At 37.4% G+C, this 15,314-nt stretch overlaps 1 protein-coding gene across 1 annotated transcript; it reads right to left on the bottom strand.

The window, feature by feature from the left end:
* Positions 1-2,070: 2,070 nt before the first annotated feature.
* LOC134624001 (placenta-specific gene 8 protein-like) lies at positions 2,071-4,454 on the bottom strand. The gene is made up of 4 exons (XM_063468996.1): positions 4,424-4,454; positions 3,132-3,248; positions 2,786-2,931; positions 2,071-2,211 (listed from the first exon to the last, which is right to left on the bottom strand). Exons 1-4 carry the CDS (start codon positions 4,452-4,454, stop codon positions 2,071-2,073), a joined length of 435 nt encoding a protein of 144 aa, XP_063325066.1.
* Between the last annotated feature and the right edge of the window lie 10,860 nt (positions 4,455-15,314).

Raw genomic sequence — 15,314 nt, 5'->3', positions numbered from 1 at the left:
GACACTTCCAGAGAAGCTGAATTAAAAAAAAAAAATCAATTTGGTTTTCCCAAAACATTCGTGGCAATGAAGATGGAATTCCCCCCCCCCCCCCCCCACCTTTTCTTCACCATTTTCATGCTGATACAGAAAAAAACCTGCAGGTTTTCTTGTGTTCGAGCAAATGACTGAAAAGATTGTCCGACATATGAGAGCAGTCTCTGCTGAAAGCTCAGTTGATAAAGAACCCCAAGTAAAAAGTTTTTTTTAAAAACAGAGAATGAAGATGGGGAGAAAGTAGACTGATCACAAGGACAGAAAGTATGCGCTGGTTAATGCAGAAAGAAAAAGTGGCAGAAGGACATCATAATCCACAGAATCCTCATAACCTCATAAGGCAGTTCCTGTTTTGATCCCTCACTGGTACCTCAGACACCAGTATCACGATTAAAACAGTCCACAACACAGCCACTCAACTGGGCCAAGTTACACAAGGTGTACTAAGTAAATACTGCCAGACAGAAATACCAAGGACGGTTAAAAAGCACACGAAAGGACTTCAAAGAACAGAGTCACAGATTAACTCGTGTTACAGATTAACTCACGTCGGTCTAACAGATGTGTAGTAGACTTGCTATTCAGGAGCCGCCACATACAAACTGGAAATAAACGAGTGAATATTTGGTCTTTAGAGATGTATTTCTTTTGCTTTTTATCTGTCTGCTGACACTTTGTTTTAGATTTTAAAAAAATGACCTGGAGTTTACCTGTTGACGCTACGACGATGAGGAATGATCCAGGTGTCTGCGCTGATACGTGTTCGTAATTCCGCAGACTTTAAACTGTGGTGGAGCCAAAGAGGAAGAGAGGACGTGCTAATGTTCCTAAATAAACACCAGGTCATCTGCAATTCTGCCTCCGGGTCTAAAATGTACATAAGAAATACACTATGCATATAGCTACAGTTGTAATTGTGTAAGTTGCAGTATATTATATATAAACGTACCTGTCCACTGGTTAAATACACAATTACTAGGAGGCAGGAACCTCACAGCACAAGCATACTCCCGCATTATAAGATTGTGTTGTACATCATTATATATAGTGTGTTTTTTTTTTAATTATTATTAATTTAAAAAAAACATCAAGTAACAAGCAAACTGAGAACACGCCACGGTGCAGGTTTAAATATTAATCTAATAGACATAACATAATTTCTTCACCCCCCCAAAAAATACATGTTCAAAACTCCATATCAGACAGAAGCTGTCACATGATATCAAACAAAAACTGTCAATTTAATTCAGTTCAAAAACTATTATATAAATGGAGTCTCAGTTTCGGGGAATGATCTGTAGTGAGGAGTACAGCTTACTTGACGACTGTCAAGCAGCACAGATATGTCACAGCGATCCCAACACCCATCCTGTTTCTGTGAAAAACTGTAAGTATGATTCAATCAGCTCTGCTCTGTGTTACAAGTCAGGTTCCAGCAGAAAACAAAGAATCCAGTTTATTGCAAGTAAAGATGCTGTTAATAATAAAGCTGATGGTGTGATAACTATCATTTGTCATGTAGCCTTTTCTGGAAAGCAAAACAGTACTCACTGATGAGCAGGTGATATATTAATTTGAAGCACGTCACTTATGTATCATTTGTAGGGAGTGGGGCCTGTTGGGGCCAAACATTGCCCAAGTGCTGCTTCTGTGCGTGATCTGAGACGACTCTGTGTTTTAAGGACCTGTAAATGTGAGTCAGTTGGTTTCTGCATATGCAACAAGTCTTTTTATAATTTTTTATTTTCATACAGGTTAAATTGAACTTGGAAAAGTTTACAATAATAACAAGCACGTTAAATGACACAGATTTTATTAGACAGAGTTAAAAAGTTTTCCAGATGATAAATAACCAGTATGCTAACGAAACTCAGAACATCTCATTTTAAAATATAATCTAGAACTATAAAATCCAAGCTTAATTTAAAAAACAGACATATTGCAGAGGACAAAACTGTGTGGTGCTGAACAATTAATACTGTTTGAAAAATTAACTGTCATATTCACTCAACACACAGCAAAAATGATTGCATCTTATCCACGGACGACCTGCGTGGTGACCACCGTCGAGGTGGGAGGGTGCTGGTTTTCCCTGATCTTCAGCTCACGATTCATCTGGCACCAGACACAGTGATAACACCAAAATATTTTGCAGCAGTCATCACAGCACGAGCCCTGCAGGACAGGAAAATTGAAGGAGAGGAAGAGAGGTTCTCATGTATTTTGAATTTTTAACAGCAGTCTTCTAGACGCACAGCTGAAGGGTGAAGGTCAAGCAGCTTGATAAAGTCTGCTTCCTATTCAGTTGTCGCCTTGTCTCTAAATCAAGATCAGAGCTATATTATGGTACAAAGTGTTTACTATTGTACAAAGCCTTTAGGATTATCATGAATTGATTTTTACTTTGGGCTAGCTCGAAAAAGTTTTGAATTGAGGAAATTTTATATTGACCATAGAGATCCTAAACGAGGAGGAGGAAAGGAGTTGCACTCAGCAGGACAATATCAGAATATAGGATTTAATTATTTTACGTGGCTCAAAAATGCATAAAACTGAAGTTTAAAAACATGTTGGGGTGAAGTAATAATGAATTGCACTCCATCTTTGGTAGATTGTATGACAATACAATCAACTGACCTGTCCCTCTCTGCCATGTTTGCACCATTTGTTTTTGTTGGCTTTGTACATACAGGTAGTCAGCTTAATTTAAGCTAAATACAATAACCTTATCCTCCACTCGCACACTTACAGGGATGTTGTAGCGCTCTCTGACAGAATTGCGAAGTAAGCAGGACACCACACAGCAAAAGTCCAGGAGTGGCATTGCGCAGCACCATCCATGTTTACTGGCCGTCTGACACTGCATGCAGGGGAAACACCAATATCCGAAGCAACCTTGAAGAAAAATGTGCAGAGATGCCATATCTGTATGAGTTTACCCCAGTTTTTCATAAATTCTACTTTAACAATCTCTTGCGTATCCTCTGTTTTATATCCTGACTTCAGACACTCTGCTACATGACTGCAAACAAAGTCTGAGGAGGTGGTTGATGTAGAAATCCCTGCTGTTTGTAGGGTTTGCTGGGTTCACTTACAGGTGTTCATATCAGAGCAGCAGTCACAGATGCCCGTGCTCCACTCCCCAGCCTTTTGACTCATTGCAGTGGTGGTGACTACCACCTGGGTGTTGGACTGGTTGTCGAAATTCATGCCTGAAGAAACAAGTGAAAAAAGGACACATAAGCCAAAGATACAACATGAAAAAAATTGACAGCAGTGGGTTCAATTAAATTATAATGGGTTTAAGTGTTAGGATCTTTGACACAACACTTGTGTGTACACTTTTGGAAAGTTATATATTTTATAACACCCATTTTTTAAGAAGACATTTCTTAAAAATGTTTTATGTGATGAAACTGTTTCATTACATAAAACAGTTTTATCATAGTATGTTTTCAGATCACACACACACAGCCTGTAAATATAAAAGTACTGAGTATTGATGATTCAATATGTATTTATTATATTAATGTGTATACATAAAAAATGAAAAACAACATTTACAGCATGAAGGTCAAAGAAATTCTGTTTAGTCCGTGCCCGTCTTGCAATTATACATAAATGACAAATATAGGTATCATAGATTAAGTATTTTATCTTTACTCATGAAAACTCATGACACATTTTCCATTTTTCTTTTTGAAAAATGCAGAACAGAAACACAGCATAAACACTGTCCACTGGCTGGAGGCTTGAGTACAACATTTGAGTCAGATTCCTGTCTGCCACACAGCAAAACCAGACAGCCTGTAATCTAGAACATTTATAATCACCTCTATAAAAGCAAAAGTTCTTAGTTTGTTGGTCTGGAATATTTGGGTGTGCACCTGTGTGTCACAGGTTTTATCTTTCACTTTTGATCCAGTTCTCGCATCAAGAACATCACTGTCAGCACTCTTAAAGCAGTTTAATAAACAGATAAAGCATTTCTCATAACACAGGCTCATCTGGGTAAAAGCTATTTTTCCTCACCTGTTCTTTTCCTTCCTGGATTTTCTATGTGTGACTACCCAAAGTGCTTCGACCACATATACAGTACTTTTAATGCTACAGTCCTGAAAACACTATATCTTTCTGGGACTATTGTGCAGAGTTGTGTTTGTACAGATAGTCAGACCACTGCTTTATCTATAATCTGTGTTTTGCTTTCAGCCTGTATTTTCATATTTTCTAAAGTCATAGTTTCCTTTTTGTCTGTAAATAGATCGCAAGTAGACCCGTCCATGTTTGGGGTCAGTCATATGCATCCAACGCCAATTCTTTCATGTGAACTTGCTTGTTCCTGGATTGACAAACCGTAAATTAATTTATTGAGTTGATAACCTACTTTGTCTGTCTAGCTTAGCCTGATTGCACATGTTGCGAGAAGTGAAGCTGTAAATAAAGGATATTCCGGTCGACCTTTGTCCTTAGTAAACAGTCTTGGTAAGATGAGATAAGATGGCTTTATTGCACCTATATAATGCGTTACAGTGACATCACGGAAGCTCTTGCAATAAACTAAAATGTTTAAAAAAAGCAAACAAAAAACACATTACATACACTCAAACAAACACACAATCAATCTTACCTATATTTTACCTGAAATTACACTATAATATTTAGCTACACATACTTAGCAGTGCATATGCTTTTATTTCAGATAAAATATATGGAAATTTCATCTATTTCTAAAGATATTACACTCTTAATTGTGGGCCATATTATAAAATGTAATCCAGACTTCTGTTTTAAATATATTAGCAATAATAATTCCATAACATTTAACATAACAGTTTTTTGTGCTATTTTTCTTAAGGCAGTATGAAGTACGCATAGACCCCATGTGCTGCAAATATTCCTTTGACTAGCTTACATGTCACAAAGACTGCTTAACTGCTTTAAGATGTTCATTAGTATAGAAAGTTTTCCTTACCTTTTCTCTTTTTCTGTGAGCTCTGAATAAAGTGAGAGCAAGTCCGACCTGTTAATGTAAATTGCAATGGGAGTGGTCAAGTGTGGGTTGAATGCTCTACACAGTTCTGCACAGTTCCGGTTTTCGAGGAATGAAAAATATTCCTGCAGAGGGTGACACATGTTTACTGCCCACATGCTTCCAGCCCAGTGTAAATGAACACTAATAAAACACTCATGGCCAAAGAAGTTCACTTCCAATAAAACGAGAGCTAGAAGTGAGAGATATGAGCCATGCCAAGTTTAATGCAGTTCATAGAGTGTGCTTATTATTACTTTATGAAAATCTTCTTGTTTTAAATTATTTGACTTGTACGTCAAATAGTTTGTGGTCTTCTAGTTCAAGTTCAAGTTTATTTATATATATAGTACTTTTAAAACAACAACTGTTGACCAAAGTACTATACAATAAAAATAGCCAAGGCAGAAGACATAAAAAATAGAATAAAGTTAGAAGGGAATAGAATCATAGAATGATAAGATAGTAAAAACAATAGTAACAGACTCATAGTGATATAAAAGCCAAAGAATAAAAATGGGTCTTTAGACGGGTTTTAAAAGTATCCAGTGTTGGGGAGGCCGTGATATGCAGAGGCAAAGTGTTCCACAATTTAGGAGCAGTCACCTTAAATGCCCGGTCTCCTCTGTGTTTTAATCTGGACCTAGGGACAACAAGGAGCATTTTGTCCGCAGACCTCAAAGATCTTGCAGGAGTATACCAGGTTAGGAGATCAGAAAGATATGTAGGAGCTGGTCCATGCAGCGTCTTAAAAACAAGCGCTAAAATCTTAAAATCAATTTGAAAACTGACTGGCAGCCAATGTAATGATGCAAATATGGCAGATATGTGATCTCGCTTGCATGTGCTAGTTAGGAGCCGTGCTGCAGTGTTTTGGACCAGCTACAGTCGTCCAATTGATGACGAGGTAACACCAGAGTTACAGAAGTCGAGGCAAGATGAGATGAAGGCATGGATCGCTTTCTCAAAATCTCTGAAACAAAGAAATGGTTTAACTTTTGCAAGGAGGCGGAGATGAAAGAAGCTGGTCTTGGTAACACGGGAAGCTATTTTTGGAGAAAGCAAAACGCACAGATCAAATGATGTTGGGGTGGATAACTGTTTTCATCATGTAATTGGATTGCACTTTGCTAGGCTTTTTTATTCATGAAATATATAAAACACAGACGACCATTTCATTGGGATTCATAGGCAGTGTGGCATTGCCGAATTTACTGAATTCTTATTCTTATATATCATATATATTTGAACTCAACAATAACACTTCTCACTATTGCCAATATCAATAGAACTAAAAAAGAATTAGGCCAATTTATTTAAAAAAGTCAATTTACCAAGTGTTGAAAAAATGAAAAATAGAATTAAAAATGATAATAAAATAAAGTATCCATCCAGATCTTTACAACCAACAGTGTAAAATGTATCTAATTCTCAAATTTGCAAAGTAAGAATAAAATAATAAAGGAAGAATAAAATAAGACCTCTTAAAATAGCCAATATTTACAAAACTAAAAAGGGTTGGCATAGTAATAACAAAAAAAAAAAAAACACAAAAATCTCTTCATCATGTCTAAGGAGCTTGGAAAGAAAAGCGTCTGGACTTCTTTAAGTCACACCCTGGGCCATTTCACCGCAGTGAATCACATGATTATTTGGGGCTAGGCTTCACAATGGGTTCGCCCAAAACCCTGGCAGATTGTGACCCACACCCGTTTTCACACCTTGGCTAATGTGATTAGGGTCAATAGGGGGTCTTGGAGACACTCCCGTATGGAGATCGACAGACCACGTGACTTGCGCGCGTTGCATTGTGGGTACAAATGGCAGCAAAATCAAAACACTGCATCAAGCGCTAGCATTTCCAGCACCTGTAACCATTAATTCTGCAATTTTAATCCCTACTTGCATTTTATTTGCCCCAAAAACAGTTATGTACAAAACCCTGGTATATAGATGGAGCCCAGTCTCTAGCATTTCAGCATTTTTTCTGGCTGGTTTGCCTAGAAAATACAACAAACATTAGCCTGCAAAGCCACACTAAACAAAGCAGCATAGCGCAACGATTTCAATTCAAATCAATATAAGACTTATTTGTAACCTACATCAACAATTATGATATGATAAATTACTTATTAACTACAACAAAAAAATTACCTTTGTGGAAATGCTTGGAGCAGACTAACATGTGAGCTGGAGTGTTCTCGAATGTTATATTTGGTCTTCAAATAGCTGCAATCCAGGCCACCGTCACCTCTTTGCGACTTCAGAAACATGACTTGAACAATTTTTCTTCCACAATTTTTCGGTGTGGCAGCAATTTTTCACACCAACCTATTAATTAACGAAAGACCAAGACAGACTTTTAATTCATTTGAAAGCCTGATGCTTAGCCTCGTCCACCCCAGCTGTAAAACTCAGAAACCAGTCTTACTTGTTATCATATATCGTCCACCTGGGCCTTACACAGAGTTTCTCTCTGATTTCTCAGACTTTTTATCTGATTTAGTGCTCAGCTCAGATAAAATAATTATTGTGGGTGATTTTAACATCCATGTAGATGCTAAAAATGACAGCCTCAACATGGCATTTAATCTGTTATTAGACTCAATTGGCTTCTCTCAAAATGTAAAAGAACCCACCCACCACTTTAATCACACTCTAGATCTTGTTTTAACATATGGCATAGAAACTGAACATTTAACAGTGTTTCCTGAAAACCCTCTACTGTCTGATCATTTCCTGATAACATTTACATTTACAATAATTGATTACACAGCAGTGGGGAGTAGACTTTATCAAAGTAGATGTCTTTCTGAAAGCGCTGTAACTAAGTTTAAGAATATAATCCACCCACTGTTATCATCTTCAATGGCCTGTACCAACATAGAGCAGAGCAGCTATCTGAACGCTACTCCAACAGAGGTCGATTATCTTGTTAATAGTTTTACCTCCTCACTACGTATGACTCTGGATACTGTAGCTCCGGTGAAAACTAAGGTCTCAAATCAGAAGTACCTGACTCCGTGGTATAATTCTCAAACACGTAGCCTAAAGAAGATAACTCGTAAGCTGGAGAGGAAATGGCGTGTCACAAATTTAGAGGATCATCATTTAGCCTGGAGAAATAGTTTGCTGCTTTATAAGAAAGCCCTCCGCAAAGCCAGAACATCTTACTATTCGTCACTGATTGAAGAAAATAAGAACAACCCCAGGTTTCTCTTCAGCACTGTAGCCAGGCTGACAAAAAGTCAGAGCTCTACTGAGCCAACCATCCCTTTAACGCTAACTAGTAATGACTCATGAACTTCTTCACAAATAAAATTTTTATCATTAGAGAAAAAATTACCAATAATCATCCCACAGATGTAATATTATCTACAGCTACTTTTAGTACCACTGATGTTAAGTTAGACTCTTTTTCTCCAATTGATCTTTCTGAGTTAACTTCAATAATTACTTCCTCCAAACCATCAACGTGTCTTTTAGACCCCATTCCTACAAAACTGCTCAAAGAAGTCCTGCCATTAATTAATGCTTCAATCTTAAATATCATCAACCTATCTCTAATAATCAGCTATGTACCACAGGCCTTCAAGGTGGCTGTAGTTAAACCCTTACTTAAAAAGCCATCTCTAGACCCAGCTGTCTTAGCTAATTACAGGCCAATCTCCAACCTTCCTTTCATATCAAAAATCCTTGAAAGAGTAGTTGTCAAACAGCTAACAGATCATCTGCAGAGGAATGGCTTATTTGAAGAGTTTCAGTCAGGTTTCAGAGCTCATCACAGCACAGAAACAGCTTTAGTGAAGGTTACAAATGATCTTCTTATGGCCTCTGACAGTGGACTCATCTCTGTGCTTGTCCTGCTAGACCTCAGTGCTGCGTTCGATACTGTTGACCATAATATCCTATTAGAGCGATTAGAACATGCTGTAGGTATTACAGGTACTGCGCTGCAGTGGTTTGTATCATATCTATCTAATAGACTCCAATTTGTTCAAGTAAATGGAGAGTCCTCTTCACACACTAAGGTCAATTATGGTGTTCCACAGGGTTCAGTGCTAGGACCAATTCTATTTACATTATACATGCTTCCCTTAGGCAGCATCATTAGAAAACATAGCATAAATTTTCACTGCTATGCAGATGACACGCAGCTCTATCTATCCATGAAGCCAGGTAACACACACCAATTAGTTAAACTGCAGGAATGTCTTAAAGACATAAAGACCTGGATGGCCGCTAACTTTCTGCTTCTTAATTCAGATAAAACTGAGGTTCTTGTACTCGGCCCTGAAAATCTTAGAAATATGGTATCTAACCAGATTCTTACTCTGGATGGCATTACCTTGGCCTCCAGTAACACTGTGAGGAACCTTGGAGTCATTTTTGACCTGGACATGTCCTTCAACGCACATATTAAATTCATATGTAAGACTGCTTTCGTCCATTTGTGCAACATCTCTAAAATTAGAAATATCCTGTCTCAGAGTGATGCTGAAAAACTAGTCCATGCATTCATTACTTCCAGGCTGGACTACTGTAATTCATTATTATCAGGATGTCCTAAAACTCGCTGAAATGCCTTCAGTTAATCCAAAATGCTGCAGCAAGAGTACTGACAGGGACTAGAAAGAGAGAGCATATTTCTCCTGTTTTGGTTTCCCTTCATTGGCTTCCTGTTAAATCCAGAATTGAATTCAAAATCCTGCTCCTCACATACAAGGTCTTAAACATTCAGGCCCCATCTTATCTTAATGACCTTGTAGTACCATATCACCCTATTAGAGCACTTCGCTCTCACACTGCAGGCTTACTTGTTGTTCCTAGAGTATTTAAAAGTAGAATGGGAGGGAGAGCCTTCAGTTTTCAGGCCCCTCTTCTGTGGAACCAGCTTCCAGTTTGGATTTGGGAGACAGACACTATCTCTACTTTCAAGATTAGGCTTAAAACTTTCCTTTTTGCTAAAGCATATAGTTAGGGCTGGGCCAACATAACTTTCTTTTATAAGAGATAATGAGAAATAAGAAATAACTCTTTATTGTCATTGCACAGTCATACCTAGTACAATAGTACAACGAAATTGGAAACCTTCCTGCGTCAGCACTATGCACAACACAACACAGTAACTTATCTTAATAAATAAAAAGAATAAGTGTATGTTTTTATTGCACATTATTATTATTATTATTATTATTATTATTATTATTATTATTATTATTATTATTATTATTATTATCTGCCATGGTGGAGCTGGAGAACTATACACAGATGCACTCAGCACACTTTCAAAAGAGCAACGTCTCGTCTCCACCAGAGATAAGCCCCACCACGGTGGTATCATCTGCTCACAGAAGTAAACATGTCTCTACCAGACTGAAAAGGTGAGAAGATTGATGGACTAGTCCTCCATTGACTGTACAAATATAGATGTATATTTTAGTTGTTAATCATTTCATAAACTAAAATGGAGCTTTAAGAAAGTAAAGTTTTACAAAACAATTCAGAAGGAAAATAACACGACAAAAACAAACATACTTAAAAACAACAAATAATGACTGAAGGGCTCCTTTGAACAGTCCAATACTGCTCACTATAGTAGAACAGCTGTTAGCACAGTCTCACATCTTTACGTGATCATTTTACAGCTGTCTTTTAATACTGTCTTGACAGTAAACTGTATATGCTATTTGAGCTATGAAGTTGATATGAAGTTGGATTTCAGTGAATGAATCTAAGCATCATCAACTAAACGACCAATCTCTGCTACGCTTTAAGTAACCTAACTCTGACCATGAGCACGACAGACACTGTGCATGAGTTAGGCACTGTTTACTCAGCAGCAATGTTCCCTCTAAGCTGCGCACGTGCGCAATTGCGCACTGCTGGCACGGTCTCTGCGCACAGAAAATCTGCGTTGCGCACAAAAAAATCTAACCTGAATTGAAATTAAAATTAATACTTTAACAATTCTGTTTTGCAGTGTTAGTCAGTAAGTGACTGGCTGCTCCCATATGGGATTAGAACGATGCCACCTTATCCCATAGTCCAGCCAATGATGCGATTCACATTCGTATATACGCAGCCAATCAACGTCGTTGACAGGCTATGACAGCGTCCTTATGTGCCGACACCGGTGTTTGAGCTAGCAAAGCAGCGTCGCTGATGTGGAGTGAAGCCACGTTAATGACAATGTGGAGATGTGAGCAGGACAGATGGAACAATTGACGGAAAAAGTGTGGACTTTATACCAGTTTTTAAATTGTGTTGATAGGCCACGTAAAACCAGAGTTATGATAAAAAATATATGCAATGTTTGGTTTTCTTCCTGAATACTGTCGTTGTTTGTATTTACTGCGGGAAGAAACGGTAAAAACGGCGTTTTATAAGAAAAAAGGCTCGAAAGCCTGTGAGCAAAAACAAACCCCACCCCCTCTTCCTTTCCTGTTCGTCCAAAAAAGTACCATGTCGACCAATCAAAAAAATGATATGGCAACGTGGCATCTAGTTGTTAAGAAACGGGGGGAAGTTTTAGGAGTGACGGCGGTGTTTTGAGATGTGAGAGATTTGAGACGTTTAGCGCAAATCTTGTGTAGTTAGTGTGTAGTGTAGTCAATAGTTTTGTTGTGTGTGTGTCAGAACAATGAGACGACTGCTGAATGTTACAGGTGTTACAGGAGTGATACATCTCCTGTTGTCAGGCCTGCAGGTATCAGGCTGTTGTTCTCCTTTATTTCATAGTGGACAGAAATTATTTTTTGGAGTGGCACAAATTATTTGTGTGGCATCAGATTTGATGCAGAACAGCTGATTGTTCTGTAAATAGTTTGAAATGTTTATTTAAAAATGCATTGACTGCATTTAAAAAAATAGCTGCAAAAAACTTTGTTGTTTGCCAAACTGAGTTACTTTTTTGAGGAGTAACTATATAATTAATTGCCCAACATTGGTCATTATATACTATATTTTGCAGACAGAGAGTAACAGGACTCTCTCCCAGACCACAGACTCATAATACAAGTCAGAGTTTTATAAAAAAAAAAATTAAAAAAAAGAAAGTTGTGTTTTCAAAATTGGAGTTCAAGTTATTTTTACTTCCAATAGTGTTAACATACTACACAGGACAATGACTAGATTTTTTAAATTTTCATTGTAAGTGGGCTAAAGCAGTTAATTAAAAGTAGTCTAACATAAATGTAAATGCTGTAATTTGATTAATTTAATAAACATGTAACTTGGATGGATTAGATGCTGGCGTGACCACAGTGCACACGTCTAATGTCGCTCACAGTGGTCCAAGGGATCGCTCAGGGAGTTTGTGTGTTCGCTCAGACACATGAAAAATTAGAGGGAACATTGCTCAGCAGTGTTTACTTTACAGTGTTTACTTTAAATCCTTTACAGTACTGGAAAGTACTTTCATGCAACCTTTAAATAACACAATGTTTGCTTACCAAGTTTGTTTTGCAGGACGTTTCACATATACAGAGCCAATATCCTTACCTTCCTCTCCTGTCCTGTCTATCTTTCTCTGTCTCTGAGTGAAGTTAGCTCTCTTTCTTTTTTTTTCACCATAACAACACCGGCTCACCAGTCATAAATGATATGGTTTTGCCTTTTTCATCATTTTATATACACAATTAGGACTGTCCTTCATGTGTTACAGTTTAGGCTCAAATCGGTTTGACGTTTGATGCCGTGCAATAACTCTCCTCAAATGACTTAAACTTTTTTTACATTTAGAAGCATGAAACAAAAAATAAATATAGTAGCATGAAACAGTCATTGATGGGCAGAGTTGCAACATCCAGTCTTCTTTGATTGAAAGACTCCTTTGTGCAGCCAAACACTGCCCTCTACAGTTAAACACATGTCAGCACAGCCTCACATTCTTTATTTCACAATCAGAATACTTTATTAGTCCCTAAGAAAATGATGTAATGTGTTCTAATCAATTATTTCTTGATCATTGGTAACTTGTGTTTAACCTCCACGAGCTGTTCAGAAAATAGGTGGTTAATATCAAATAGTGATGTGTCATTCGCGAACGAAATGGCTCTTAGAGCCGGGTCTTTGACGTGAACGACTCGAGCCGGCTCCTTAACGCGTTTTTTTTTTTTTCTTTCTCTCACCCTCTCTCTCTTGCACTTTTTTTTCGCTTCACTCCGCACGTGAGCCTTGTGCTTGCGCTGAGCAGAGGGGGGGTAGTTACAGTCGCAGTAGCACAGGAACAGAGCGGGAGGGAGAGAGAGAAAGAGAGCCAGGGACAACAACGTCACATTAGAAAGGTATAGTGATCATCCACAACTATTTTCAGTTGCAGATGATAAAGGATTCAGAAAGTTTATTCATGCAGGCCTATATGACAGAGAATATGCATCTTCTTTTTGTTTTCATATTTTAATTTATATTTAATTGTGTTGTGGTTTGCAGTGTTTTGTGTTGTTTCACTTTAAATTTGTTTAAAAGGAAAAAGCTGAAAATTTAAATAGTTAAAAGTTGAAATGTGAATAGTTGGTTTTTGTATTATATGATTTATTTATTACCTTTTATGTGGAGTGAATAAATAAAAGTATATTTACGGTGGCCCCTACAGACAAAGCACGTACAAACCCCAAAGCACGTAAAAACTCCAAAACACGTACAAACTCCAAAACACGTAAAAACTCAGAAGCAGGTAAAAACTCCAAAACACATACAAAAGACAACAGAAGTGCTCCAGGATGCTAGGCGCAGTGTTGAGCTTTTGTTACCTATTGGCTACACAAGCCAGGAAGTACCAACGACCAGATTTGGTGTATGGTAGTAACAGGTAAATGAACATTTTTTTTGAATTATTTGAATATATATGAGTGCTTGTGTATAAATACACAAACCATACACATATGCTTTCAATTGTGTAATTTAAGTGATCTAGGTAACTCTGTGTTGGAAGTTCAGTTAACGCTAGATGTGTGTTTTGGAGTTTGTACGTGCTTTGTCTCTAGGGGGCACCGCATATATTTATATATAAACATATATAAATAAAACCACTTTTTTTTTACATTAGTAAGTACTTTTGTGCATAATTTTATATTGTTGTTAATAATAAATTAATTAAAGCAACAAAACAACCTAAAGAGCCGGTTCGGAGCCGAAAGAGCCGGCTCTTTTTAGTGAGCCGAGCCAAAAGAGAGCCGGAAATCCCATCACTAATATCAAATCTTCTTATGTTCTCTGAGCAGGCTGGGGGTGAATATCGGCTGCTGCTCAAGAGTTGCATGCTGGTCTTTTTCCCCATCTCCTGTCTCTTTGACAAAAAAGAAAAAAAGAAAATGGAAATTAGTATCTGTATTTTTCTTTATTGACATGTCTCTTTTAATCCTTTAATTGATTCTTGCATCTTGCATGAGACTTATAAGTGCACTGTATCTAAAATAAAATAAAATAAAATTTAAAATAAAAAAAGCAGTTACATTTCTGATCATTCTGAAAATGTCCTCACTATAGGACATCTTATTGGGTATTTTGTTATTCAAATATATGTCGCTGTGAGCTGCATGTCTTGTGTCTTTAACTTTTAGTCAAAGAACAGAGAGATAACTCTCAGGCCTGACAACGTTTAATGATTCAAGATCCAGTAAACTCAGAGAGCACTTGAAAGCAGCAGTAACTTTGTCAGACTGGTGATCCTCCAACGCCAGTGAGCATTATTTTTCAGTAGAATTTCATGAGGGTGAACAGAAATATCCACTGCTCACCTGGTGCCTCAGGAGACAAATGACAACTATTTAATACAGCTTCTGTAGCACGATGTGTGGTCATCATAGGATTTCTAAAGGAAAGGTACTTATCAGTCTTTCATTGGTATTTTATTTGAGATGTTAGTCTCATAAGACATACAGCATATCCTTAATATACCATGATTAATGAATGAGAATTCAGCAAACTCAGTAAACAGATCTTGCCACTTTCACTGTATGCCATACTGCCTATGAATCCTATGGTCATGCTTGTTTTATTGTGTAGTGTCTCATTAAAAAAAGAAAACAGCCCTCATCTCAGTTTTATACGTACAATTGAACAGCAAATGTAATGTGTAATTATAATGGATGATGATGCTTTTAGTTTTTGTGTATATGAGCAAAAACATGGTTGAGTTATTAAAGTTCAGGGGTTTGTGAATAAATTCAAAAACAGGTGATCCTAGCTGTTGTGTACAACAGTCATGCTGTCAGATTTTCATTACAAGTTAGTAAGTTGTCAC

This window comes from Pelmatolapia mariae, linkage group LG3_W, assembly GCF_036321145.2.
Source record: "Pelmatolapia mariae isolate MD_Pm_ZW linkage group LG3_W, Pm_UMD_F_2, whole genome shotgun sequence".
Lineage (NCBI taxonomy): Eukaryota > Metazoa > Chordata > Actinopteri > Cichliformes > Cichlidae > Pelmatolapia > Pelmatolapia mariae.
The sequence above is the reverse complement of the archived record's forward strand: the minus strand, read 5'-3'. Positions and strand labels throughout refer to the sequence as shown.

Bases quoted from the DNA above. Each gene is read 5' to 3' on its own strand.
- LOC134624001 (XM_063468996.1), bottom strand. From the start codon at position 4,454: ATGTGCAATCAGGCTAAGCTAGACAGACAAA. The intron at 2,932-3,131 runs GTAAGTGAACCC...TTTTTCTTCAAG, and splicing joins CTGCTCTGATATGAACACCT to GTTGCTTCGGATATTGGTGT. The intron at 2,212-2,785 runs GTAAGTGTGCGA...CCTGTCCTGCAG, and splicing joins GAGAGCGCTACAACATCCCT to GGCTCGTGCTGTGATGACTG.